Below are 25,063 nucleotides of genomic sequence, written 5' to 3'. Positions count from 1 at the left end.
GGGGACGGAAGTCTCACCGGCCAAAGAACCAAGATCCCTCGTGGAAAGGCGGATAAATCTTCGTATTTAACTGTCCATGTCTTCGTAGTGAGATGTGCACAAAGTTTCATTAAGCCCAGGCCACTGCTGAATCACTCCGGCCGTGATTTCACCAAAAGCAAGGTGGCTCGTCCAATTCCCCCATTGCTGAGCCGTGAGCTGACTATGAACACCCATAGACTCGCCCTAAAATGGTTGGCTTGAAGCTACAGCTCTTGCTTGTGCTGCTGCACGCAGTTTTCAGTTCCGCCTACCGATGGTTCAACTGGCAATTCGAGGTCACCTGTGAGTCTGACGCATACATTGCCCCTGAGGATGAGTCCGCTGCTGCCTCATTCCTCAAGGATCAGTATGCTAGGGGCTCCCTTATCAAAGTGGTAGGCAACGGCCATGGATTTGGGAACCTTACTACCTGCGTCGACACCGCCCGCACCAAGAAGCCCTCCTACATCGTTTCCCTTACCAACTTGAAGCACCTCGACATCAACAGGGAGGATATGACTGTCACTTTTGGTGCTGGCTGGGATGTATATGACCTGATACAGGAGCTCAAGGCCAATGGACTTTCGTTCAACAACCTTGGTGTAGAGCAGGTCCAGAACTTCATTGGTGCTGTCTCTACAGGAACTCACGGAACTGGATCCCATGTCGGCAATATGGCAACACAGGTGGTGGGATTGCGTGTTTTGGATTCTCAGGGCTCCCTCCGTGTCATCGACCAGACGACCAATGCCGAGGAGCTCAAGGCCTTCCGAGTCAGCCTTGGTGCCCTTGGCCTGATCACCGAGATGACTATCAAAGTGCACCCGACATATCTCGTGAAGAAGACCACTCGGGTTTTGAATGCCACTACCGACTATGCCCAGATGTACAAGGAAATCGCTCAACTATACAAGGAACATGATCGAATGACAGTCTGGGGTCCGCACTTTGACTGGGATAGCAAGGCACAGGACTGGGCTATTGAGCCTACCTACTTTGCCTCTTGGTGGGAGCCGACCAACTACACAGGTGTCCGGAACTGCACGCTCAACTACTGCGCCAATGGCTGCGGTGACTGCAAAAAAAACTATATCTGCTATGATGAAGTCTCTGATGCTGTCTCCTGCGGCCCGGAGGGTGTGTGCACTCACCAATTCTATGCCGAGATCGAACACTTTTTCCCTGCAGAGTATCTTCTGGAAGCCGCCACCAACTATACCCTGTTTCAGCAGAGCCAGACCCCTCGAATGAAGGCCCCTTACAATGAGCAAATGGTCTTCCAATTCCGCATGCTAAAGGGAGATGACGCATATCTCTCCCCAGTCAACACCTACAACCTTGGACCCGAGAGCAGTGGGGTGTTTGCCGTTCTCGAGATTGACTGGATGCAGGAATACAACAACTTTACCACTCTGTGGCAAAACCAGGAGTTGGCTGAGGAGTTTCTTCCTCGATTCGGTGAAGCGTATAATGTTCGCTCACACTGGAATAAGATGTCTCCGGCGAATTCCACCTACATCCTTGACAAGTTCCCAAAGCTGCCTGAGTTTTTGGCTATTCAGGAGCGCCAGGATCCCAAGTGCCAGTTCGTCAATGACTTTTTGGTTCAACAGCTAGGTATCACCCGCTGCTCCGGTTATCTGTCTATGTAAAGTTGTAATGCCAATCGGAACATTTTTCTTTCTGGCAACTTTTCCTGAAACTAGGATTTACATGTATTTTAGATGGCCGTGAATGTTATATCAATATAAGACTATACAAAACGAATAAATCTTGACCCGCATTGAGCATTGAGGAAGACGAAGACATCTTCCATCTCTCTTCCTGGTTTTTTCTCTTCCTCTCTCTAACTTTGCTTATCCGCTCACTCTCCCACGTTCTCCATAGCTGGGGGATGCAGAACCCATCCGCACATGGAAGTTCAGTCTTTACAACATGTTTCGCCCCTGTCACTCAGGAATTCGAAAATGGTGACTCTACATACAAGAATGGCAGCGGCTTTCAAGGGACCGTTCATTGTAATTACTCAGTGCTCATCCATTGTCAGAATCCCGGAAAATCGTCGGTGTTTAATTCTCGGTCGCCTGAGTTGGCCGTAATACAGTCCACCGATTGCCGGATGCTGACAGTATCTTCAGTCGAAGATTGAGAACAGCAAAGAAAAAGTCATTATACTACATACCAGGTACTTCCACGTTGCGCTGCAAGCAAGGGGGCAGTTTCAACTGCAATATTCTTGCATGTAGAAGCTCAAAACATGCTGCAAGGTAGACACCACGCTGTATTGACCAGCTTCACAATAGCAAGATGATCTCCCACGCCATAACTGAAGCTCATCATGGCGTTCGATTCCAGGCTCAACAGTGGGATGAGACATGCAGGCTGATACTTTATGGCTGAGATAGCAGTCGAGGTTGGTCGGGAAAGAATCGTTCGACATAATGTTATCATTTTTAACTTCCTATCCTGTTGTGCGACGATGTTTAAGCGTCCATTTTACTATATCATGGAATGCATATCATTCAAGCCGTTTTCCAGTCTTCGAAGTCCTCGTCCGTTATCTGGCTTGGTCTTAGATAATAGGAAACCTAGAGAAGTCAACTTCTGGCTATATATTTCCTTAGAAAAATACCAATTGCAAACCCCAAAACTCTCAAAACCCCGAAGCAGCCGCCGAGAACGTAAATACTTGCCGGTTTCCCCCAGGTGTATACCTAACCGCATGTTTTGCTCTACTCATAACTATACTTTTTTCATCGAAGTATTTCTCCGTCGATCTCTTTCGACGTAATACCTTTTTGTCAGCAACTTTCTCCGTGACTTAGAAACTGTCGCAGGCATTTCCAAACTAGTATGACGGCCGTTGCTGGTAAGGTCCTGTGAATTTCGCTTTTTGGGGTCCGAAGACTTATCGGAAGACAAAAGTGAAAACAGAGACGATCACTCCAGATACGCAGTGATGGAATTCTTCATACTCCAACACATGAAGGCTCTACGCAAAAGATATTTGGTCAAAAAAGGCCATTATCCTTGTCACCAATCCGCGTCGTGCGTGGATTCACTCTACCTCGAAGGCTCGCTCTTCCCAATCATCTACCCTCTTCAGGCGCCCTGCAATGAAAAGAAGTTTGGAACCTTCAATCCGTGACTGATGGGGTCGGTGTATCGTAAGTTGAAGTGCTCAGGAGGCAAGAATGTAAAGACTGAACCAAATTTTGGTTCTACAGAAAATTCTAAGTCTGCCATTGCAGCTTCGAATGCGGTCCAGGTGACTGATCCTCGCGATTTCGACCTAGCAAACAACGTTGAAAAGACATCGAATATGTCCGGTCTTACTTTGAAAACCAGAGAGGCCACTGTGGTTTCTGGATCCGGAGGAGTCGCCACTGTTGGATATATGCTGTATATGGACGAGTGCGCTGGCCGGGTCTTGTTTTTTTCTCTTCGCTATTCAATTCGTATTTCTCGATCGGATGTTTCACTCGCCGTGTGAGGAAAAGCAGTATTGGGACTTTGTGTGATCTTTGCCTTGTGCTGCTGATTCTGACTCTGGACCTTTAAAATGCAATTGTCATTGAGGTCTTGATAAAGGAACCCTAGGTCAGAGCCGGTCCTGTCGACAATAAATTGGTCAAAGGCGATCAGAGCAGCTTCAGCCACCCCTGGTTCCAAGAGGTTATCAATCGGAACAGCAAAGTTTATTAAATCGACCTCTGTCTTGAGAGCATTCAATTCGGTTCTAAATTTCTCCAGTCCCGACGCATACATCTGCCTTTTCCCAGGCTTGACGGGGATGATGGAAGCGATACCGACAAGGACTGGATAAAACTGGCAGTCACAGCAAGATCGCAGAAGGCGTCGAACTCTCGTTCCGTTATATTTCCTTGCTCTGTGGGTAGAGCTTGATGAAAACCATCCAGCTTTCTGATCCAGTCAACCGCCTGGGAGACATCTAACTTGGCTTGACACAGACAGAGTATATAGTGCATCTGCGGGTCCACCCTGGTCAATAAGTCTGGTTTAATTTTCATGGCCACACGCGCAGTGCCGTTGTCATATACACCGGAAACTCGTTTGAAAAATTTAGACCCAGAGGCCATTTGCACGTAACGCTTGAACAGCTTTTGGGCCCGGCAATGTTCGAAATGGGATACCTCCGCAATCTCATGGAGGATCGTACTCCAGTAAAACCGGTCATTTGGCTGATCGACGAGAGCATGTAGAAGAGAACACAGATAACCCCAAACAGCAGCTCCAATAACCGCATTGTGGATAACTTCGAAAACAGCGATCCTGATAAATTTGTCTGTAGCCAGAGGCATGCTTCGACCCTTTTCGTCAGGGACCAGCTCAGGTCGACTGGAGAACCAGGTATTCACCACGTGTGTAAGGAAGGCGGGCTCGGTGCGACATAGATCAATGTACTCCTCCAGTGAGGACTTTTGGTCGACTGCACAAGCAAGTATCTCCACCGGGGGAAGCTTTTCTGGCTTTGGGTCGATGGACAGGGTGAACAGTGCCACGTGTGCCCCTTCCACGTGTTTTCTCGGTCGGGTTCTTGACATCCTCGATGATGAACCCGCTTCAAGAATATCCTCAACCAGGATATTCAGTGCCTGCAGGATGTAAACTTGCCTCTCCAGGATGAGTTCACCAGTCGATTGAGACACACAAAGCCCGGCATCTAGAGCCGATGACAAGCTCTGTGTGACTTGCTTATACTTCACCAGATTCTCCACTGTAATGGACAGCCCATACCAATCTTCGTCCATGAACAGCGTAGGACTGTATTGAAATGCTTCAACATGGCGGATGTTATTGGAGTGTATACCCTCAGCGATGACCGCCGCATCTCCAGGCTCACTGTGAACCCCTTGATGATATTGTTGATAAAGGGATTTGGTAGCACAATGCTTTAGGTGATCCAGAAGATAATCCGATCCTGGCTCTGAAATTTCACAAAGATTCCACTCAGGTATAAGTGCACAGACACTAATGTATGTGATAAGTGAGCTGGACAGTCAATAGCACCTGCATGACAAAAATCCTTGCAAAATCAACCACAACAACTGATATTCAAAAAAAAATTATTCAGATTCCTCTTCTTCAGACATTTGTAAATCTTCCTGACAAGTTCGTGCGCTGTGCCTGGATTGCCGCATATTCCACAACGCCGTCCCTTTGTCTCGGCCCCTTCTTTGCGACCACTACTTTGACGCGTTTCCTCTCTGATTTGAGCCTCCACATCATGTTGGGTCTGAATGTCTTGTCCTTCACCTAGAGTCATACTTTGTCCTTGTTGAAGATGTGTTTTCTTAGCTTTGCGACGCTTGCTAAGTATTTCATTATGCTCCTGAAGGATCCAATTCTCAGACCTCAGCAAAGCTATCTGATGCATAATTTCTCTTGTTCCCTTCGAAAATTGGTCGATGGCATTATAAATCGAAGTTGGCGGGCTATTTTGATGTTGGGCAATTCAGATCTTAATAAATTCTGACTGTGAGCTCGCTTCTGTTGGGTTGTTCGGCGTCTTTGAAACCCAAGGGGTAGGTATCTCAGGGATTTCTTCAATCGGTGTTGGCGTCCGTAGCTTTACATCTAGCCTGGAAATCACATTTTCTGGGTCAAATGGCACAATTCTCGCCCCTCGAAACCCTCCTTGGATATTCTTTGCTGTCATAGAATCCTGAAATGCAGTGAAAAGTGCTGGGAAGAAGTCTCCTTTTGTGATATGCTTATTCTAGCCCGCATCAGATTCTCAATTTGCCGACCGTACGCTTTTTTAAGTGGGCTAAAGCATCCAACATCAAGAAGGCGATACTGGCCTATAGAACAAGGCTTAGTATACCATCGAAATGCTGAATCCATTCTAGGCCTTTCTCATTTGCCGTCCAGCCATTTTCGGACGTAGCGATCACCCAATCTTTTGGTAAAGGGCTGTCGTTGTACCAGGTCGAGAGATGATATTTGCCAGCAACAATGATAAATCGTGGTATTGACCATCCCTGTGAATTGATCCCTTGGATCACTGTGACCCATTCACAGCCTCCAGACTGTGCTAATCTTGGATTGGAGCTTCTGTCGGAACTTATGACTACCATGCCTGTTGAGATAATACCCATCATGAACCCTGTCTCGTCAAAGTTGTAGATATCTGATTCTATCACACCATACTTCGCGATTGTGTTTTGTACAAGTGTAAACCAGCCATGGATTAGCTCTGGATCCTCACATTGAGCTCTCTTATAGTCATATTTCCGAAAGAAGCGTGTCTTAAGCTGTAGTTGTCGCTTAACAAAGTTGGAAGCCCAGCGCGTGCCAACACGTTTCCCATCACGCTCCATCAGTAGTCGATAAGCCATATCTTCCACATCAGGAAGCCGGGTGGAAATAATCGCATATCTAAGTCAAGGACATACTGAACAATTGTTGATTCTTCTAGGTCAGTCAATTTCCGTGAATTTGGTGTACAGTCACGTCGCGAAATTGTTCCCTTCAAACGCGTAGCCAGTGTAGAGTGTGGGACTCAGTAGATTCTTGCTGCAGCTCGAATACTAAGATTTGGTCTTTTTAAATAGCTTGGAAAGCCAAAATCAATTGACTTTCTTTGCAAGTCGATGCCATTGTTATTTGTGGACAGAAATATGTTTAAAGATGGGAGTTGCGAAATGGCGGTTGACTGTCCAGCTCGCTTATCATATACATTACCCATTGCTTGATCCGTGCGGTTCTTTAATACTCGGCCGTCGATCGCGCCGGCCTGGACTGCTTCTTTCCGTTGGTTTCGGCTGAGTGAGCGCCAAATATGCTCAATTCTCGTGCCATGTAGCTGATATTTTCGTATTAGGTCTCTGTGCAGCTCCTTCAACAAGGCCGGCTTCTCTCTTGCTTCGTCCATTGCACCAGAATCAAAGAGATAGAAGCTGGAAGAAGAGTTGAAACTTCACTCAGCCTTTGTTTAGACTTGGTTCGGCCCTCGAAGTTCTAAACGGCCAGGCGTAATTGACGGAGTAACGAATAGAGAAACAAGGCCAACCGAGTACGTATACTGGTTTGTTGGTTGAATGCGGACGAGTCAGAAACTAGAAAGGTAACCAATACTGAATGACTCGTATTGATCGCGAAGAACTAAGCTAGGTAACAAATTGTAACATCCCGGTCCCACCTACATAGCATCCTTCCATGTAAATTTCTTGATGTCATCCACTTTCACATCATTAATTTCATGGATTTTCACCCAGGGACGGTAAACAGGAACAATAGGAGATTGCAGCTTCCTTTTACCACAAATTGAATTAAGTTCCACTTCGAAACATTCTTTATACGCGCTGTTTAGTTCATTAGACCAGGACCCCTGTTTCATGTCAGAAGAATTAGAAAGCTACTGCGTCAAAACGAGTTATCCTACCTGCGAACAACTGAGCTTCTGAAATCTCTTGAGGAATGTTTTTGCCTCTTTCCAGGAGCGAAGTCTGGAGCTGTCACGGCGCTCTACTAGGATGATGGAACGTCCAACTCATGGGTTCTACCTAGGTAGCTATCGACGAGAATAATCAACATGAGGAAGGAAGAAAGGAGGTAACGCCATATTTATCAACAAAGCAACAAAGCAAACAACCACACCTCACGTGATAAGCAACCAACGTGACCAGGCCGTCACATTACCCCCCGGCTTCAATAGGCATTGTCCTCAATGTCATGGTCAACCCACAGGTAAGAAAACATGAGAAGGCAACAATACATGAGACACTTGAAAAAGAAAAACACATGAACATGTCCAAATATCTCCAAAAATCAATCATCGAGATCATTAAGGTCATCAAGACGGTTTGCCTCTAACCTTGCAATCATCTGCTGGTTCCATATTTTATTGGATTCCTTGTGTGCCTTCATGGAACAATCCTTCACCCAATGATCAGAGGAGCCACATCTCACACAGGATCCTTGTTGTCGTCGTCTGTTCCTTTCATCTAGGGAGGTGGACGCTGCTGACAGGGAGTTGATATTGATGACGCTGAGGTCCATAGGATCAGACTTGGTGTGAGAGCCAGATTGGTGTGATTGAGAGTGGGAAACATTGGTGGAATTTGAGCTGAAAGAATGACTTCCCAATTGTTGAACCACACGAAGGAAATCAGTGTATGATTTTGGAAGATTCAACTGCTGGTTGAGACGTCCTCGGAGAGTAGGATTGAGGCCTTTCCTGAACGCTGAAATCTTGGTGACATCAGGCCAATCTTTGCCCTTTGCCTCATAAAGAATCCTCTCAAACTTGGCGATGTAGGCTGCCACAGATTCACCACTATCCTGCTTTAGGACTAGTAGATGATCTTCAGCTTCTTGAACCTTGTTGGGGTTGTCATAAACCAGAGATAGTTGATCAAGGATGGTGTTGTAATCCCAGGTGTTGGTGTCTTCTGCATAAGATAACTGGGGAAGAACTAGAGCTTGGACTTTGCTTTCCAGATTCAGATAGACATAGTAGAACTGAGCCACTGGATCACCAATAGCTGGAGCATCAATCCTAAGCTTAGCCTTCATCGAAGCAAGCCAGGTATCAAACTTCAAAGATTGTCCATTGAATTTCTCGGGATCGGGGAGGCATGGCTTTGGTCGTTGAAGTGGTTTGGGTTCGTTTTTGATGGATTCGATTTCATTCTGGAGGGCGCGGATCGTAGAAGAAAATTCGTTTCGGAGTTCTTGAAAGGGGTCCATGATCTTTAAGAAAGAGATCGTGAGCTTGAATCTTGAAAAACTTAAGTCTTGAGAACTTGAAGGGGTGCCAGCATAGTCGCAACCACTGGACTTCTTGAAAGTTGAACTTGAATATGCCAACAACAGAAGTTTCAGTCCTGAGCTCTAGAAACTTAACTGAAGCAGCGCTTGACTTGACTTGAGGATGAACTTGAGGATGGAAACTTGAATGGAGACACTGTTATAGCCTGGCCAGCTCCCGAACTGCGGCACCAGCGAATCCCTTGAAGGGAGAAGCCTTTGGTATTTCTCTCCCTAAGGTATAAAAGGAGGATGTTGATTATTATGTCACGGCGCTCTACTAGGATGATGGAACGTCCAACTCATGGGTTCTACCTAGGTAGCTATCGACGAGAATAATCAACATGAGGAAGGAAGAAAGGAGGTAACGCCATATTTATCAACAAAGCAACAAAGCAAACAACCACACCTCACGTGATAAGCAACCAACGTGACCAGGCCGTCACAGGAGCCGCCTCTCATTAGGTACTTATCCAGGCGATAACCATGCTGTCCCCATGCTTGGTACACTCGAACACCCTCCCTTCCTATAGCCATGACAAAAGAATGCGCAAAGGATGTATAGCGCATGTCCTGGCTCCTCTTCTCACCCCGCTCGACCATTTCCACGTCAACGAGAACCACGCCCAATACTGTTACCTTGCCGACTTTTCCATCAATTGCGGCAACTTTGGCCTGCGAGAACCGCTTTGGCAGGTCTGCAGATGGGGAGCCGAGGATTGTTTCCATAGTAGGAAGCCCTCCTAAAGACCGAGCCTGAAACTGAAGGGCTTTAAACATAGCTTCTGGCTCTGGCGTGCTGGCAAATAGAAGAACAAGGGTGGTGGCCAGTTTGCAGGAATTCCAAGGATACATTTGAGCAATGAAATCTTCCATGAAGGGAACGCTGTCGTTCGAGTCAACCACTGTCTCTCCAGACATAACAGCGGTTTGAAGGGCCGCAAATCTGCTGGATGCGGCGGCAGGGCCATCGTCAAAAAATCCCTTTATCGCTTTATCAAATTCTTCCAGTGGCGTAAATGGGAGTCTATACCCTAGTGCGTCACCGATCCAGGGCCCGATCGGTTTTCTCTAATCCTCATTGGTCCGTTCGTCCCGTCTCCGGTCCCACCCCTTCGTCCCGTCCGTCCGTCGATCCGTCGATCTCGATCTGTTTGTCCGGTTATTAAGACGCTGCGAGCTCCCCTTCTCTTCTTTCCCTTTTTCCTTCCTGTCCCCGATATATAGATATAGATATAGATATATATATATATATATCTATAGATATTATACACATCCACATCCACATCCACAAACCCATACCCATACCCATACCCATACACATAAACGGTGAGTGCTCATCGAACCCAATCGAACACCGGCAACAACCTGAAAAGAAAGAAGGAAGGACCGAGAACGAAAGAGGATGGACCTCTTCCTCTACAACGACACCCATCGCCTGTGGATCTGTGGTCCCTGTGGATTCGCCGTGCGGCCCGCCCATCTCGCCGCCCACCTGGCCAACCGCCATCCCAAGCATCCCTCCGCGGCCACCCCGGCCCTCCGCCGGGCCGCCTGTGCCCTGATGCTCAAGCGGCCCTGCTGGGACCCCGCGCGGGAGCCTGACCGTCCGGTCCCGCCGCCCCCGGCCCCGGGGAGTCCGCCGGTCCCGGGGCTCCCCGTCCACCCGGGCTATCGCTGCCCCCACCCCGACTGTGCCTACATCGTGTGCAATCCTGAGAGCCTCCTGCGGCACCGGACCCGGATCCATGCGGACCGTCGACCCCGGGGCCGACAGCCCCCGGCCAGCCAGGTGTCCCCGCTGCCCCTGTATCGGACCGTCAGCTGTCAGCGCTTCTTCCCCTCCGGTGCCGGCAGCGGTTTCTTCCAGGTCACCCCACCCGCGCACACGGAGCGGGCCCGCCAGGCGGCCACCATGGGTGAGGTGGAGTTCATCCGGAGGCAGGTGGCCGGGGCCCTCGCCGAGGACGCGGCGGCGGCGGAGGCCGGGGCCCAGCAGGTGCCGGACCCGGATGCCAAAGCGCCCACCGAGATATCCCCCTGGCTGGAGCTCACCCGGTGGCCCGAGTTCCTGCATGGGCATGCCTTCACAGCGGTAGCCCCGCTGGCTGCACCACCGGATCCCACAGCTGAGCCCCTTCTGACAGTGTTCAGCGCCAGCGTCGAGCGGCTGATCGAGGCGGCCTACCAGTCCATCAAGACGCGGCGGATCAACGAGTTTGACCAGGTGAGTCGGCAAGCAAGCGAGAAATATATATATATTGGCACTCCCACACCACATGCACTCCCACACCACATGCACGCACGTGCACACCCATATGCCATATGCATGTAGAGAGGGAGATATATATATATATATATATATGTGCGTGTGCATGTGTGTGTGTATACTATGTATATCGATCTATATCTCTCCGTCTGTACATCGATTTGTATGGATGATAATATCCAACGGATGGCTAACCCTGTTCAATCCGGTCCACCAGATCCGAATCAACAGCTTCCTGCAACGGCCACGGGTGTGGGACCGGCCCATCCTGATCCAGCTCCGGCCCTCCACCTACCGGGCCTACCGGCAGGTCTGGCAGCGGCTGATCTGCTTCGCCTACCGCACCAGCCGCCCCAATGCAGCCGTGCAGCTCGGCCACCAGCTCACCACTGCACAGCTGGCGGCCCTGGACCGGATGGAGACGGCGGCAGCGGAGCTGCTGTCATTGCCCTCGCCACCACTCTGCACACCCGGGCCCGGGGCGGCGGATCATCCACCATGGACCACAGGAGGGGGCCCATGGGTCGTCATCCAGACGCCCCGTGGGGGGGATCGGGATCGGGACCCGGAGGGGGACCGGAGGACCGAGCGGCGCCATGCAGCATATGAGCAACTGGACCATGCCTGCCTGGACCTGTCCATCGCGCTGCTGGACCACCCACTGAAAGGGGATCTCTTTGAGAGTGCGGTGGTGGCCTTCCTGGCAGTGTTGGGGGTGGATGTGGAGAAACAGACCTTCCGGGACCCCTACGCGTTCACCAGCTCCCTGTCCGGGCTGATCAAGATGGCCCAGATGCTGGTGGCGCAGCGCGCGGTGCAGATGGCGGACCATGGTCAGGTTGAGCACCCGGCAGATGCCCTGGAGGCCATGCGGGAGCGGTTCCTCCTCCCGGGGGTGGCTGCCCCCCTTCAACTGGCTCACACGGGCTGCGCACGTTTGGCAAGCGCATCCAGAACACCACCACCAGTCTGGGATATATCTACTGGAGCGATGACCAGCAGACCCTGAGCTACAAGGAACTGCATGTAATGGGCCGAAGCCTTGCTATCTAATATATAGATATGTACAAAAGAACTCGTTGGGGAAAGGAAAGAAAGAAAGAAAGAAAGACACGCTGGCGGTGGATTTATATACTCGTGATCAGGTGATCTACGATCACCTGACTTCGGCACGCTCTTGTGAATAGCTTCAATCGAGAACCATTTATGGTTCGAGGTGCCTTTCGGGCCTAGCCCGTTACATTACCCCCCTTCCTCGTCGCCTCCGCGATCGCCCCCCGGCGTGGGGTGGCTCATTTGGTATACTCAAGGCCGATTGGACAACAATCCCATTCATCGTTTTGTAGGTTTCCCAGTCATCCAATGCTATGGTATCCTCCATGTTCCTCGCATCGTTCCATTCCGGTTCCTGCCAGCCAATGTATTTGACTAAAAACTCATGTCTTTCGCCTCGTCCCCACCGTCGAAAACGCTCATCTAGTATTCGTTCGACCATATATTCTTCATTCCCATTGATCATTTCTGCAGGAGGTTGGTAGTCATCTTTCCGTTGGCTAGGGAAGGGATCCATTGCCGCTGGGCGGAGGAGCGCTGTATGAAACACGTTGTGGATTGTGCCTGGTGTGTTGAGGCGGTAGGCGTGGGATCCAATCTTTTCCAACACAGTAAATTTTGCCTGCCTGCTTCCCAGTTTCTTGCTAGGGCGTTCTGTTTGTATATTGCGCAGGTCAAGCCAGACTTTCTGCCCAACCTGGTATTCAGGGGCGACATCTCTTTGACGATTGGCATAGTCTTCTTGTTTCTGTTGGGCGACAGCCAGTTCTGTTGTGGCGATGTCAAGAGCTCCCCTTAGCTTGGCTGCAATTCGTTCACCTCGTTCACGCATGGTGCCCAGGTCTGGTGCTGAAAGGTTGATTTCAACATCCTCTTCTAACTGAAAGGGATCGACGTGGTAGCCGTGGTCAAGGAAGAATGGACTGACACCTGTGGAGGCAGCATCCCGGCTGCATATTGCAAGCTGTGCCATTGGTAGCAATGACGCCCAGTTCGATTGTGTGTGATCACAGAATGAGCGCAAGAATAGTTCAATAGTAGCATTCATTCGCTCAGTTTGGCCATCGGTTTCAGCGTGGTAGGCAGTTGATAATTGTCGTTTGATCCCCAGTAGCTCACAAAAACGCTTCCACATCTCATTGGTGAATTGTCTTCCTCTGTCTGATACAATACTGGCTGGAATGCCATGATAGCCAATGAAACTCTGAATAAGCTTCTGTGCTACTGTGTAGGTGTCGATCTTCTCACAGGGTATGGGGATGACACCTTTTCCAAGGCGATCGACAATAACCATGATGTTTTCATAACCATTTGAGATTGGTAACTTCTCGATGAAGTCAATTGCAATATATCTCCATTTTCGGTCTGGAATTGGTAGAGGCTTCAGTAGGCCTTGTCGGCGGTCTCTCCATACATTGTTGGCACTGCATTTGTCACAGTTCCGTACAAATCGTCTGACATCCTCAGAGATTGCAGGCCAGTAGACCCTTCGTGCCAGGATAGCATACATTGCGCTCCTCCCTGGATGGCCTGTAAGTACTGAGTCATGTGTTTCTTGTAGCAACCTTGTCCTCAGAGATTCAATGTCAGGGACCCATCGCCGGCCTCGGTAGCACAAGCGGTTGTTCGGTTCAATAGAGCATTCTGAGATTGAGGCTTTGATCCCCAGTTCACGTGGGAATTGATGTGCTCCTACTTGCACTGCTTCTCGTATACGACCATACTTTTCATCTAGTGGCTCTACCCGAGCCCAATGTTCATCAAGAGTCATATCCAGTAGCTCTTCCAACGATGGTCGCTCACTATTGAGATTGGTAGGTTCGTTCGCCTGTTCATATCCTTGAGGTGCGCTTGGCTCACTGTTATAGGGCTCCATGCCGACTGGTGCTAGAAGGATCCGGGACACATTAATAGGATGGGGTTCTTCAACTAGTCCTCTTTTGCTGCTTCCTTCCACTGGTCCGTCCTTGAGGATCTCAGGATCGAATAGTCGTTGTTCGCGATGCTTTAGCCGTTCATCACCCAATACAGGAACATCCTGCTCTCGTCGAGACAGTGCATCAGGGCGCCCTGCAAGCTTCCCTGGTCGGTAATGAAGTGTGAAGTTGTATCGGCTCAATAGATCTGCCCATCTCATCTGTCTCTCATTCAGTCGTCTCATGGTAGTAAAATAACGGAGATTGCGATGGTCTGTCAGTATCTGGAAATTTACCACTGATATGAGCTCTGATTCCCACTCTTTCAATGCATTGATGATCGCCAAAAGTTCCTTGTCATGAATCTGGTAGTTGCACTCTGCAGGAGTGTTTTTCTTGGAAAAGTACGCGCAAGGTCGTAATACACCATCATCATCATACTGTGAAAGTACGCCACCAGTGGCCCACCCTGATGAGTCAGTCTCGACGACAGTCTCGCGGTCTGGATCAAATTGCATGAGGATTGGTGCCGTTGTAAACATCCTTTTTAACTGTTGGAAGCTTTCCTTGCATTTATCATCCCACACAAAGGGTTTATCTTTTTGAGTCAACGCTGTTAGTGGAGTTGTAAGTTCAGAATAGTTTCGGATGAAACGTCTGTAGAAGTTCGCGAATCCCAAAAATGACCTGACACCTTTCACAGTGGTAGGGGCAGCCCAGTTCATGATTGCTTCAACCTTTGCTGGATCCATGCTGACACCTTTTCCTGCCTCAATAATGAATCCTAAATATTTTGTTGACTTCACTTCAAATTCGCATTTATCAATATCAATCTGTAAGCCAGCCTCTTGGAGACGGCCTAATACTTTGCAGACATGCTCTTGATGCTCTGACAATGTTCCATCCGTAAATATCAAGATGTCGTCAAGGTAAGCAGAAGCAAATTCATCTAGGAAATCTCGTAGGACCCAATTAACATAGCGTTGGAAGGTGCTCGGTGCATTGGCTAGTCCAAATGGTGTTACAAGCCATTCAAACAGCCCAAATCGAGTTCGGAATGCGGTCAACCATTCATCGCCGGCAGCGACACGAATCTTGTGAAAAGCAGCAATAACATCCAACTTGGTGAACCATTTTGCTTTCCCAATTCTTTCCAATGTTTCATTAATTAGTGGTAGGGGGTAGCGGTCCTTCTTTGTAATGGCGTTCAGTGCTCGGTAGTCAACACAAAATCGCAAGCCTCCACCAGGTTTCTTGACAAGCAATACAGGTGCTGCAGCAGGCGAATTGCTAACACGTATGAAGTTCTTTTCCAACAACTCTGTCAATGTCTTCCGTAGCACAAGCAGTTCATCCCTTGACATATTATAAAGGGGGCCCCATGGAGGTTCAGGGGTCGTTCCATCAGCGTTCTTATTGAGTTCAATCTTATGGTCGATATTTGGTCCTCGATATGGTGGTTGCTTGTCAGCTTCCTTCCGGTCAAATACTGATAGGAATTTATGGTAATGAGGTGGTAGTTTGGTGCGGGGGTCTGTCAGCAATTTGGGTCGTAATGCTTTCTCAATGTCCTTTAAACTTGCGGCGAAAATCTGTACGCTGCTGTCCTTTTTCTTTTGTCGGTTCCATAGTGCAAAAGCGTTCGCCCCGATGGGCTGGATATCCATTTGTGGTTGATCTTCCATGCTGCTAACAACAATGCCATTTGTGAAGCGCAATTTCGGACCATTCGGGTCGATAAACACTTGTTGGTCGTCTATCCATGCAAGGCCTAAAATCATGTCGAGTCCCCTACCCAGTTTAGGAACAACATACAGCCATGCAGTGTTTTGGTGGTTTCCCCCACGTTCAATGAGATTTTCGCTACCTCCCTTATACAATCATCCGTTGGGCCCTTGTAGTCGTCGATAGTTCGTGGTTTGATGGTTACACGCTCCAGTTGATGTTTTCGGGTAAAATTCTCAGAAACCATACCATATGTAGTACAACCGGTGTCCACTAACGTTCTGCTGACCTGTTCTCCATTGACTAATGCGGATACTCTGAATTCAGGTCTGTCAAACTTGACTCTTTTTCGGAAGTCGTTCCACTCCTTCTGAAGGTCTATCTGAGCTGCTGGGGCCGGTCGCCATGTAGGTAGATCCATCAACTGCTGGTGGTGCTCCTGCAAGAGACTTTTTGCAGGAGCTATTCTTTTCCCAGCTTGGGTTGTTCCCTCAACTGCTCTTCTTCATCTTCAAGTTCCGGCCCATGAATGTGTGAGCGAGCCATGCGGGTACTGTTCCTAGGACTGTCGTAGGGGCAATGGGAGATAAAATGCGTGGAGTCACCACAACGAAGGCAACGTCGTTCTTGTCTGCGGCGTTCCATTTCTTCTCGTGATACATGCTTAGCCACGCGTCGAGGTTGGCTGCGTGCAGAAGTTGTTGTTGTGGGTTCCCAGTCCATATCTTGGGGTGGAGAGGAAGCACGGGTGGTATTCACAGGGTGAGCTGGAGAAGTTGAGGTGGTATGCTTATTGTTCCGTGAGTACCGCAATTGGTTCTTCTCCATCCGGTCCGCAATCTGCTGTAGCTGGCGGCAATAGTCTTCAAATCCATTTTTCTTTTCAACAGTTTCAAGGCGTGTGTTCATCTCACGGTTTAATGCATTGTCTAGGTAGGACCTTTTTGTGTTTTCAGGCCAGTTATGGCCATCAGCTTCCATGAGTAGTCGGTTGAACTCAGTGAGAAAGACTGTGAAGGGCTTGTTGTTCTGTTTCAAGCTTGCAAGGTCTCGTACAGCCTTCTCCTCCAGATTCCGGTCCAGAAAGATGAAGTCCATTTGATCAAGCATTCCGTCCAGCTGGCTCTCAGTAGCTCCTTTCTTAGCAAACCGCTCCATCCAGGGCAGCACCTGCATAGCAGCCCCATCTGTTAGACGGCCAAAAGCATACCACATACGATCATAGGCATTGCCCAAGGCTTCTTTATCGACCTCAAGTTTAGCGCGCAGCTTGCTTCGAAACGGACGGTAGAGACTTCGGTTTCGACCATCAAAGACTTCTGGGTCTGTCAGCTTGGGTCGAGGTCTCCTAACAGGGTCCGCCATTGGTTGGGGGGCTATCTCTTCAATAGTCGGTTGTGGCAAGGGCTCTCTGGGTGGGCTCGTCAACTCTTCTTTGAGACGACGAAGATCTTCAATCCGCCGTTCTTCCATTTGTTGCAGTTGTCGTTGAAGTCCTGCAATAACTGCGACAAGATCTTGTGGGACAGGAGTGGTGGTCCCTCCTGAGTGTATATTGTCTCCCATGTTGCCGTCGGTTTGGTCGTTTGACTCGTGGTCGCTGATTTCCGCTGAAAATGTGGTCATATGACTGACTTGACTATTGATTTGTTTGTAAATAGCTCAACTATCCGTGAATTTCGATGTCTGATATCCGATGTCCAATGTATCCAGTTATCCGGTATGTCCAATCGTTCAATGTGTCCAGTGTGTCCAGTGTTTCCAGTGTGTCCAGTGTGTCCAGTGTGTCCAGTGTGCGATGTACGATCCGTTGCGCGTTCAATCCGATGCGTAATCCGTTGTTCAATAAATAAGTAGATAGATGAGGGCGAACGAGTTCTAATGTAATGGGCCGAAGCCTTGCTATCTAATATATAGATATGTACAAAAGAACTCGTTGGGGAAAGGAAAGAAAGAAAGAAAGAAAGACACGCTGGCGGTGGATTTATATACTCGTGATCAGGTGATCTACGATCACCTGACTTCGGCACGCTCTTGTGAATAGCTTCAATCGAGAACCATTTATGGTTCGAGGTGCCTTTCGGGCCTAGCCCGTTACACTGCACCTGACCATGGCGGGCCTGCGGGGCTTCGTGCGCACCCAGGTGGAGCTGGCCCAGGTGGAGCTGGAGGGGCTGTTCCTGCTGCATGAGGAGGAGACCCGGGAGGCGGTGGTGCCGCGCCTGGCCCTGGTGGAGCTGGCAGACGACCCGACCAACAACCGGCGTGGATGGAACTTCCTGCAGGACCACCGCACCCGTGCAGCGCTGCCCACCACAGGAGAGCAATGGCTGATGGACCGGGTGGTGGCCACCGACTGGCTGCGGGCTGAGTGGGTGGGGGTGCGGCCGCATGACCACCAGGTGATGTGGCACACCACCGTGGTGGATGCCTACCTGGGACAGGTGGACCAGTTCCTGGAGCGGCTGCTCCTGCTGATGCACCTGACTGCTGGGCAGCCGGCGCGGGCCACTGAGCTGCTGGGGATCCGACACAGCAACACTGTGTGTGGCCAGCATCGCAATCTCTTCATCGAGCATGGGGTGGTCAGTCTGGTGACGGCATACCACAAGGGATACAGCATGACAGGGTCCACCAAGATCATCCATCGCTACCTCCCGGCGGAGGTCAGTGAGCTTGTGGTGTACTATCTATGGCTGATCCTGCCCTTTGCACGGGCAGTGCAGGCCCTGGCCCATGGCACCCGGCAGGCACGCTCCCCCTTCCTGTGGCCACGGGGCCCCAATCTGGCAGCGGGGGCATGGGACAGTGGCCGGCTGCGGGGGTGCTCCAGCGTGAGGCCCACATACATCTGTGTCACAACCTGGCTTCTCTCGTGTCGTACCTAGGGTTCTAGTTAGTTGTATTTCGAGACTGAACACTTACCTTAAGTGTTCCCAAGTAGTCGTATGCTCAATGCCCCTTCGGGTCCGATTCGGTATGTCGTATGCGTTGATGGGTATGTCGCCCCCTCCAGGCTCCGTAGTTCAATAGTCGTTGATGGGTATATCGCCCCCTCCAGGCTCCGTAAGATAATCAACAAGTAGGAACGGTAAAGGTAACGAGTAGAGAAACAAGGCCAACCGAGTACGTATACTGGGTTGTTGGTTAAGTGCGGACGAGTCAGAAACTAGAAGGTAACCAATGCTGTAAGACTTGAATTGATCGCGAAGAACTAAGCTAGGTACATGAATGAATGTCCTTATATACCTTTCCTAGTCCAATGGTAGATTCTCCGTTCCTACCATGCTACCTCCTTCTGTCCTGTAATATCCATTCCCTGATAGATTGGTAGCATTCCCTCTTTGTCCTATCTACCATATTGGTATATTGGTAGAATTCCTCCGTCGTCCTTTCTACCGTGGTCACGTGATGCTTGGGTGTATATCTTCCTCATCATAATCCTTGTTCTTTCTGCATGGTCTTTTTGCCCAATGATTCTGCCTTGACTCCCCGCATTGTCACGTGAGGCTGATGCAGTGAGATCTGTAACATTACCTCCCCCTCTTTCAGGCTTTCGTCCTCGAGAGCCATAAGAACTGCGGCATTCCCGTCGGTGAGTGTTTTGTTTTTCTGTTTTTCTTTTCCTCATGCTTCGTTTATCATGCCCAAATCAAACCCTCGTCGTGATCGTCTGGCTGATAAAATAGATAAGGAAGGTTTCTTTTCTCCTCCTTGTCTCCGTTGTTCCGAAATGAGTGCTTCCAATATGTCTTGTGAATGTAAACGAATCTCGTCAAATCGAAAATGCAATAATTGTGTGCGTTCTGGCGTCAAGTGTGAACGTGATTTTCATAATGAACGAAAATGGCAAAATTTGGAGCGTGATCGAATGAGATTAGCCGCCGACCTCGAAGATGCGGAGCGTTCAAATGATGAGGCACTGGCGCGTCTTTCCGAGACGTCTGCCAAATTGGCCCGGTTGCGGAAACATAAACGGTTTCTTGAGGCTCGAAATAAGGCTATGTTAGAGAATGACGTGGCTCTTCTTGAGGAGTTGGATTCTCAAGTTTCCTGGCCTGTTGCTGAGACCGCTTCTCTGGATGCTCAGCTTGCTGCGGTGACAGATGATCCTAGTCTGTCTCAGATGATGAATTCTCCTTCCTTTTGGGAGAACTTCGACTCTGCTGTCGCTGGTGGTATTCCTTCACCAACTGGTGGCAACCAGTCAAGTTCGCAATAGGTTCCCATGTGTTCTCAGAGGTATCGTACCCTTTCCATTTGATCAGGTAACATGGTCGTCCATTGACTTGTCGGTAATCCAGAATTCGTTCAACTTCATATTCATCATCATCGCTTTCGATTTCGATATTTTCTGTTGGCATGGCGTTTTTCGGTGCTGGTTCCAATAGCGAGATGTGAAATACTGGATGTATGCGCTTCATTGATTTCGGTAGTTTCAAGCGGTAATTCACTGGTCCTGTTTTTCCTTCAATGGTGAAAGGTCCAATCTTCTGGTGATCGAGCTTTTGACTTGGTCGTTTCGTTTTGATATTTCTGCGGAGCAGGAATACTTTCTCCCCCTCTTCAAGGTAGGTCCCTCTCCATGGTGCTTGTCGTAATATATAGCCGCTCGTAGGTTCATGAAGTCAATGTCTCTTGACAGTTGGTGGTGTAAGTTCTTCAGCTTTTGGACTGTCTCATTTGCTGCTTCTGATGTGGACTCTTGTGGTCGTGGTTTCTCATATAGCACTGGGTGGTATCCATAATTGGCGTAAAATGGCGTTACTTTGAGCGTTGAGTGCTCTGCATTGTTGTATGCAAACTGTGCCATGGGTAGGAATTTAACCCAATCATCTTGTTCATAATTGATGTAATGCCGTAGGTATTGCTCAATCGTTTGGTTGGTTCGTTCAGTTTGACCATTTGCTTGTGGGTGGTAGGCTGTGGTGAGGCGGTGTTCTATACCCATCAAGTTTGTGAGTGTTGTCCAGAATTTTGAAGTGAACAGCTTGTCTCTGTCTGATGTGATCTTTTGAGGCATTCCGTGGTTGGTAATAACATGCTTCAGGAATATTTGTGCCATATCTGCTGCGGTCATGGTTCCTTTGGCTGGTACCAAATGGATATATTTGGTCATTCGGTCTGTGATGACTGTAATCGAGTCATATCCTTGTGATGTCGGTAACTGTGTGATGAAGTCGATGGTAACCCATTCCCATGGATGTGTTGGAGCATCCGGGGATTGCATTTTTCCGTAGGGTTGATGTCTTGCTGCCTTATCTCGAATGCAAGTTTCACAGTTCTTCACATATTCTTGAACAACTTTTCGCGTGTTTGGGAAGTAGTAGTTTCTCATAATTTGTTCAGCTGTTTTCTCTGTTCCCAAATGTCCGTGGAGTGGAGTGTCATGGTGCATGCTGATGATCTCATTTCTCATGCTTTTTGGCACATAGATGAGATTGTGCAAGTACACTAATCCATTGTTATCTGTGGTCAATTTGTCATTTTCTGCTGAGTTTTCAATCATATCCTGGATCATTTTGTCTTTTTGTGTTTCTTCAATGATTTTCTTTTCCAAAGGTTCGTTTGAGATATGCATCGTTGCTGCTAACACCTGGTGGTTGTAGCTGATGGTTCCATCTTCGTTGGTTTTCAATATCGCTGGGTTGATCGTTCTGTCCTTGATCTCATAGTCTGGTCGTCGACTGAGTGCGTCTGCTTGTCCATTCTCATTTCCTTTGCAGTGGATGATTTTGAAGTCATATTGCGATAGTACTTCAGCCCATCTGGCCTGTCTTCGGGTCAACTCTTTGGTTGTTGTGAAGAAGGTCAGGTTCTTGTGATCTGTCTTCACAAGTACAGTGTGTTGTGCTCCTTCCAAATAAACTCTCCAAGTCTTGAATGCTACCACTATAGCTAGCAATTCTTTATCATGGATGTCATAGTTCAATTCCGCTTGAACTAGTTTTCGTGAGTGGAATGCAACAGCTCGTGGTTTTCCATCTGGTCCTGGTTGAGTCATTCTCATACCAATGGCGTAGTCTGATGCATCTGTTTCAATCGTGGTTTCCTTCTCTGGGTCGAACTGCACAAGTGCTGGTGCAGATACAATTCTTTCCTTGGCTTGTTGAAACGCTTGTTGTTGTTCTGGTCCCCATTGAAATTCTTGTCCCTTTTTCAACAATTTGAACAGTGGCGTCATGAATTGTGAGTAGTCCTTCAAGAATCGTCGGTAGTAGTTCACAAGTCCTGTAAACTGCTGAACTTCCTTGGTGTTCTTCAGTTCTGGCCAATCCAAGATTGCTTGAACTTTGTTCTTATCCATCTGGATTCCCTCTGTAGTGATCCAGTGTCCTAAGAACTCAGTCTCCTGAACATGGAATTCGCACTTCTTCAACTTCAATCGTAGCTTCGCTTCCTCAAGTTTTTGCAGTACTTTCTTGACATGCTGCACATGTTCTTCAAAGGTGCTGGAGAAGACCAAGATGTCGTCAAGGTAGACTATCACGAAGATGTCAAGATATACTCCAAGTACATCATAAATGAATCGTTGAAATGATGCTGGTGCGTTGGTAAGCCCAAATGGCATGACCAAATATTCATAATGTCCATATTTCGTTCTGATGGTCGTTTTCCATTCTTCTCCTCTGGCGATCCGTAGTCGATTGTAGGCGTCTACAATGTCGAATTTTGTAAACCATTTTGCTCCTCTGATTCGGTCTTGCATTTCATCAACTCGTGGTAATGGATGTCGATCCTTGATGGTGATGGCGTTGAGTGGTCGATAATCTGCACATAGTCGTAGGCTTCCATCCTTTTTCGGTACAAATAGGACTCCGTGCCCTGCTGGTGATGTTGATGGTCTGATGAATCCTTTCGCCAATTGTTCTTCAATATATTCCCGTAGTATTCTTGATTCTCGTTCTGACATCGGGTAAATCTTCTTGCATGTCGGTGTCTTCCCTTCCATAAGGGGTATGCGATGATCGTGTGGTCCATGGTCTGGTAGTTCAGGTCGTTCAGGCTGCTTGAACAAGTGCTGAAACTCAATATACTCCTGTGGAATCTGTGGTTCCTGAGTCGTTGCTGCTAGCTCCTTATGGTCAATCCATTCCCATGAGCCTAGCTCTGAGTCTGATGCTTCTTGGTTGCTATCAACTCTTTCTGAGCGATATTCCTCAATCGGCGCTGATCTCTTGGATATATCCTCATCCATCAAATATTCGCAATACTTCTGGGTCGTGTCCGGTGCCCATCCGGGTAAATTCATCAGCCAATGTCGTTCTGAGGCCCTGGTGGCTGCTAAAACAATATTCGTCGCTGTGTCATTCGTTTCTCTGTTATTCATTCTCAACCCACCTCTCGGTTGCTTCACGTATCTACCAGGTCTCCTGCCTGTAGATCGTGGTGAGGTCCCGGCCTCCCGTTGACTCGGTCCTTTCATTGTTCTTGGGCAATCGCAATTTGCAAAGTTCATTTGTCCAGTTTTCCAGTTGATTTCCGGGTTGTGATTCCTGAGCCATGGAATCCCCAACACTATATCGTATTGTCCCAGCGGTGTCACGTCGAAATTGATCCTTTCTTCATGATCCGCTACAGCCATAGGGACAAATCCCGATTCGACCGTCAGGTGGCTTCCCAAATTCTCACCATTCAGTCCTGAGATAGGCTCTGGCTGCGCCTTCTCAATTCCTAAGATCCCCAATTGTCGCTGGAATCTAGGATCCATGTAATTTCCAGTAGCTCCTGAGTCAACCATCACTCTGGCTAGTTGATTGAGAACTGGTGTCGTAAACTTCAAGTGGTATCCTCGCTGTGTCGCTGATAGGCTTGCTTGCCATCTTGGTTGCCGTAGACGTCGTGGACTTGGGTAGTAATCCTTGGGTTCGAAGTGAACTATGCAGTCATCTTCATAACATGCAGTCCAGTGCATACTTGAATGCTCTGGGTGCAATAGATATCCCCTGCATGCACAGTTCCAATCCCAACAAGGACAACTGTCATTGTATTTCCTAGGTCGTTCTGGGAAATAATGCGCCATTTTCTTTCGATCGTAATGTTCTCCACAGGCGTGACTATAACACACAATCCAAGGTAATTGGTTGTGCTTTGGGTGCTCTCGATAGTGCACGCAATCACACCAATCATACTTGCATGAGCTGTGGATGGGGCCTCGTAGTCGTTTGGTCGTGATGTCCCGTAGGTATCCCCATAGTTCTCCGTTGTTCTGTCCACAGTGGTGGCATGTGTATGGGTGCTGGTCGCATTGCTGTAGGTGTTCTTCCCAAGTTTCGTTCGTTCGTTCCCAACATTTCAAGTTCTGATGTGGGCAGTATGTAATCAATTCATTGAATAGTTCCTTCAATCCTTTAGAGAGCCTCTTGGGGTTCTCCTGAAGTGAGATAACAACATCATCAATGAAGTACGCGGCAACGTCGGTATTCGTTTCTTCGTCGGCTTTTCGTTGTTCCGTATACCGTTTGGACCATAGCTGTTGCTTCAAAATAGGGCTATACACACTGGACTTCGTGTATCCCTCATTATCTTCTGCCAGACTCTGTTCTTCTTGTTCATCATTTTCGGGAGTTGCGTTCTGAGGTGTCTCCGGTATCTCATGGAGTTCCTCCACGTTGGGATCGTGGCCATTCCACTGAGCACCGTACTCTTCGTCAAGGAAATCATTAACTGGCCAATCTTGGTTGGGCAGTTCGCCGAGTGATTTCTCATGAACTGGCTCATTGATGGCTTTTTCGGACCCATCCGTCCTTATATGGGCTTTGTCGCTTCCGCTGTCGGATCCCACCGTCCGTTCATTGGGCCAATATTCTTCTTCGCTTGAACTCATGATCTCATCAATTTCCTCTGTCGTGAGGGTCGTCTGTTCTTCCATCAACCTCCTCAATGGGCTCAGGTTGGGTACAATCATAGTTCTGGGTCTCCATGGTCCTCCATGCTCATCCGAAGCCTCTTGCGTGTGCCATCCAGAATCATTCGTTGCTCTGAGTTCAGGGTTCACAATTCCTGTGGTGTCATACGCTCCTCTCTCCTGGGTAGCGTGCAGTTGCTTGTTATCGTCTCGTTGTTGCTGAGGCCTAACGTTCTGTCGTTGCCTGCATGCCTTCGTCATGTGGCCCGGCTTTCCACATGTGAAGCAAAGTTTCTCTTTCCTTCTTCGTTCTCTTTCCTTGTCGGATACGAAGGGCCTATGCTGTGTGGCATCCAACTCCATCGGTCGTGGTCCATAGGGATCTTCATACCCTTGGCTTCGTGGTTGAGCTGGTCGTTTATCGTTCGATCGATAGTGGCTCGTTCGTGGGTTTCC

The 25,063-nt window shown here is 48.7% G+C and overlaps 5 protein-coding genes across 5 annotated transcripts; 4 read left to right on the top strand and 1 right to left on the bottom strand.

Annotated features, from left to right (window-relative positions):
- Nucleotides 1-230: 230 nt before the first annotated feature.
- Nucleotides 231-1,673, top strand: ACHE_10010A (uncharacterized protein; the record flags this gene model as incomplete). The annotated part of the gene is made up of 1 exon (XM_043275187.1): nucleotides 231-1,673. The coding sequence occupies one exon, from the start codon at nucleotides 231-233 to the stop codon at nucleotides 1,671-1,673; it is 1,443 nt and encodes a 480-aa protein (XP_043131130.1).
- A 1,989-nt stretch (nucleotides 1,674-3,662) lies between these two features.
- ACHE_10009S (uncharacterized protein) lies at nucleotides 3,663-4,793 on the bottom strand (the record flags this gene model as incomplete). The annotated part of the gene is made up of 2 exons (XM_043284407.1): nucleotides 3,663-3,683; nucleotides 3,831-4,793. The coding sequence occupies 2 exons, from the start codon at nucleotides 4,791-4,793 to the stop codon at nucleotides 3,663-3,665; spliced, it is 984 nt and encodes a 327-aa protein (XP_043131129.1).
- A 5,408-nt stretch (nucleotides 4,794-10,201) lies between these two features.
- On the top strand, nucleotides 10,202-12,074 carry ACHE_10008A (uncharacterized protein; the record flags this gene model as incomplete). Its single annotated transcript, XM_043283296.1, has 2 exons — nucleotides 10,202-11,023; nucleotides 11,283-12,074. The coding sequence occupies 2 exons, from the start codon at nucleotides 10,202-10,204 to the stop codon at nucleotides 12,072-12,074; spliced, it is 1,614 nt and encodes a 537-aa protein (XP_043131128.1).
- Nucleotides 12,075-17,870: 5,796 nt separating this feature from the next.
- Nucleotides 17,871-18,647, top strand: ACHE_10007A (uncharacterized protein; the record flags this gene model as incomplete). The annotated part of the gene is made up of 1 exon (XM_043282185.1): nucleotides 17,871-18,647. The coding sequence occupies one exon, from the start codon at nucleotides 17,871-17,873 to the stop codon at nucleotides 18,645-18,647; it is 777 nt and encodes a 258-aa protein (XP_043131127.1).
- A 755-nt stretch (nucleotides 18,648-19,402) lies between these two features.
- On the top strand, nucleotides 19,403-19,981 carry ACHE_10006A (uncharacterized protein; the record flags this gene model as incomplete). Its single annotated transcript, XM_043281074.1, has 1 exon — nucleotides 19,403-19,981. The coding sequence occupies one exon, from the start codon at nucleotides 19,403-19,405 to the stop codon at nucleotides 19,979-19,981; it is 579 nt and encodes a 192-aa protein (XP_043131126.1).
- Nucleotides 19,982-25,063: the final 5,082 nt, after the last annotated feature.

The sequence above is a fragment of the Aspergillus chevalieri genome, chromosome 1 (assembly GCF_016861735.1).
Source record: "Aspergillus chevalieri M1 DNA, chromosome 1, nearly complete sequence".
NCBI classification, from domain to species: domain Eukaryota; kingdom Fungi; phylum Ascomycota; class Eurotiomycetes; order Eurotiales; family Aspergillaceae; genus Aspergillus; species Aspergillus chevalieri.
This window is presented reverse-complemented; position numbering and strand designations above follow the sequence as displayed.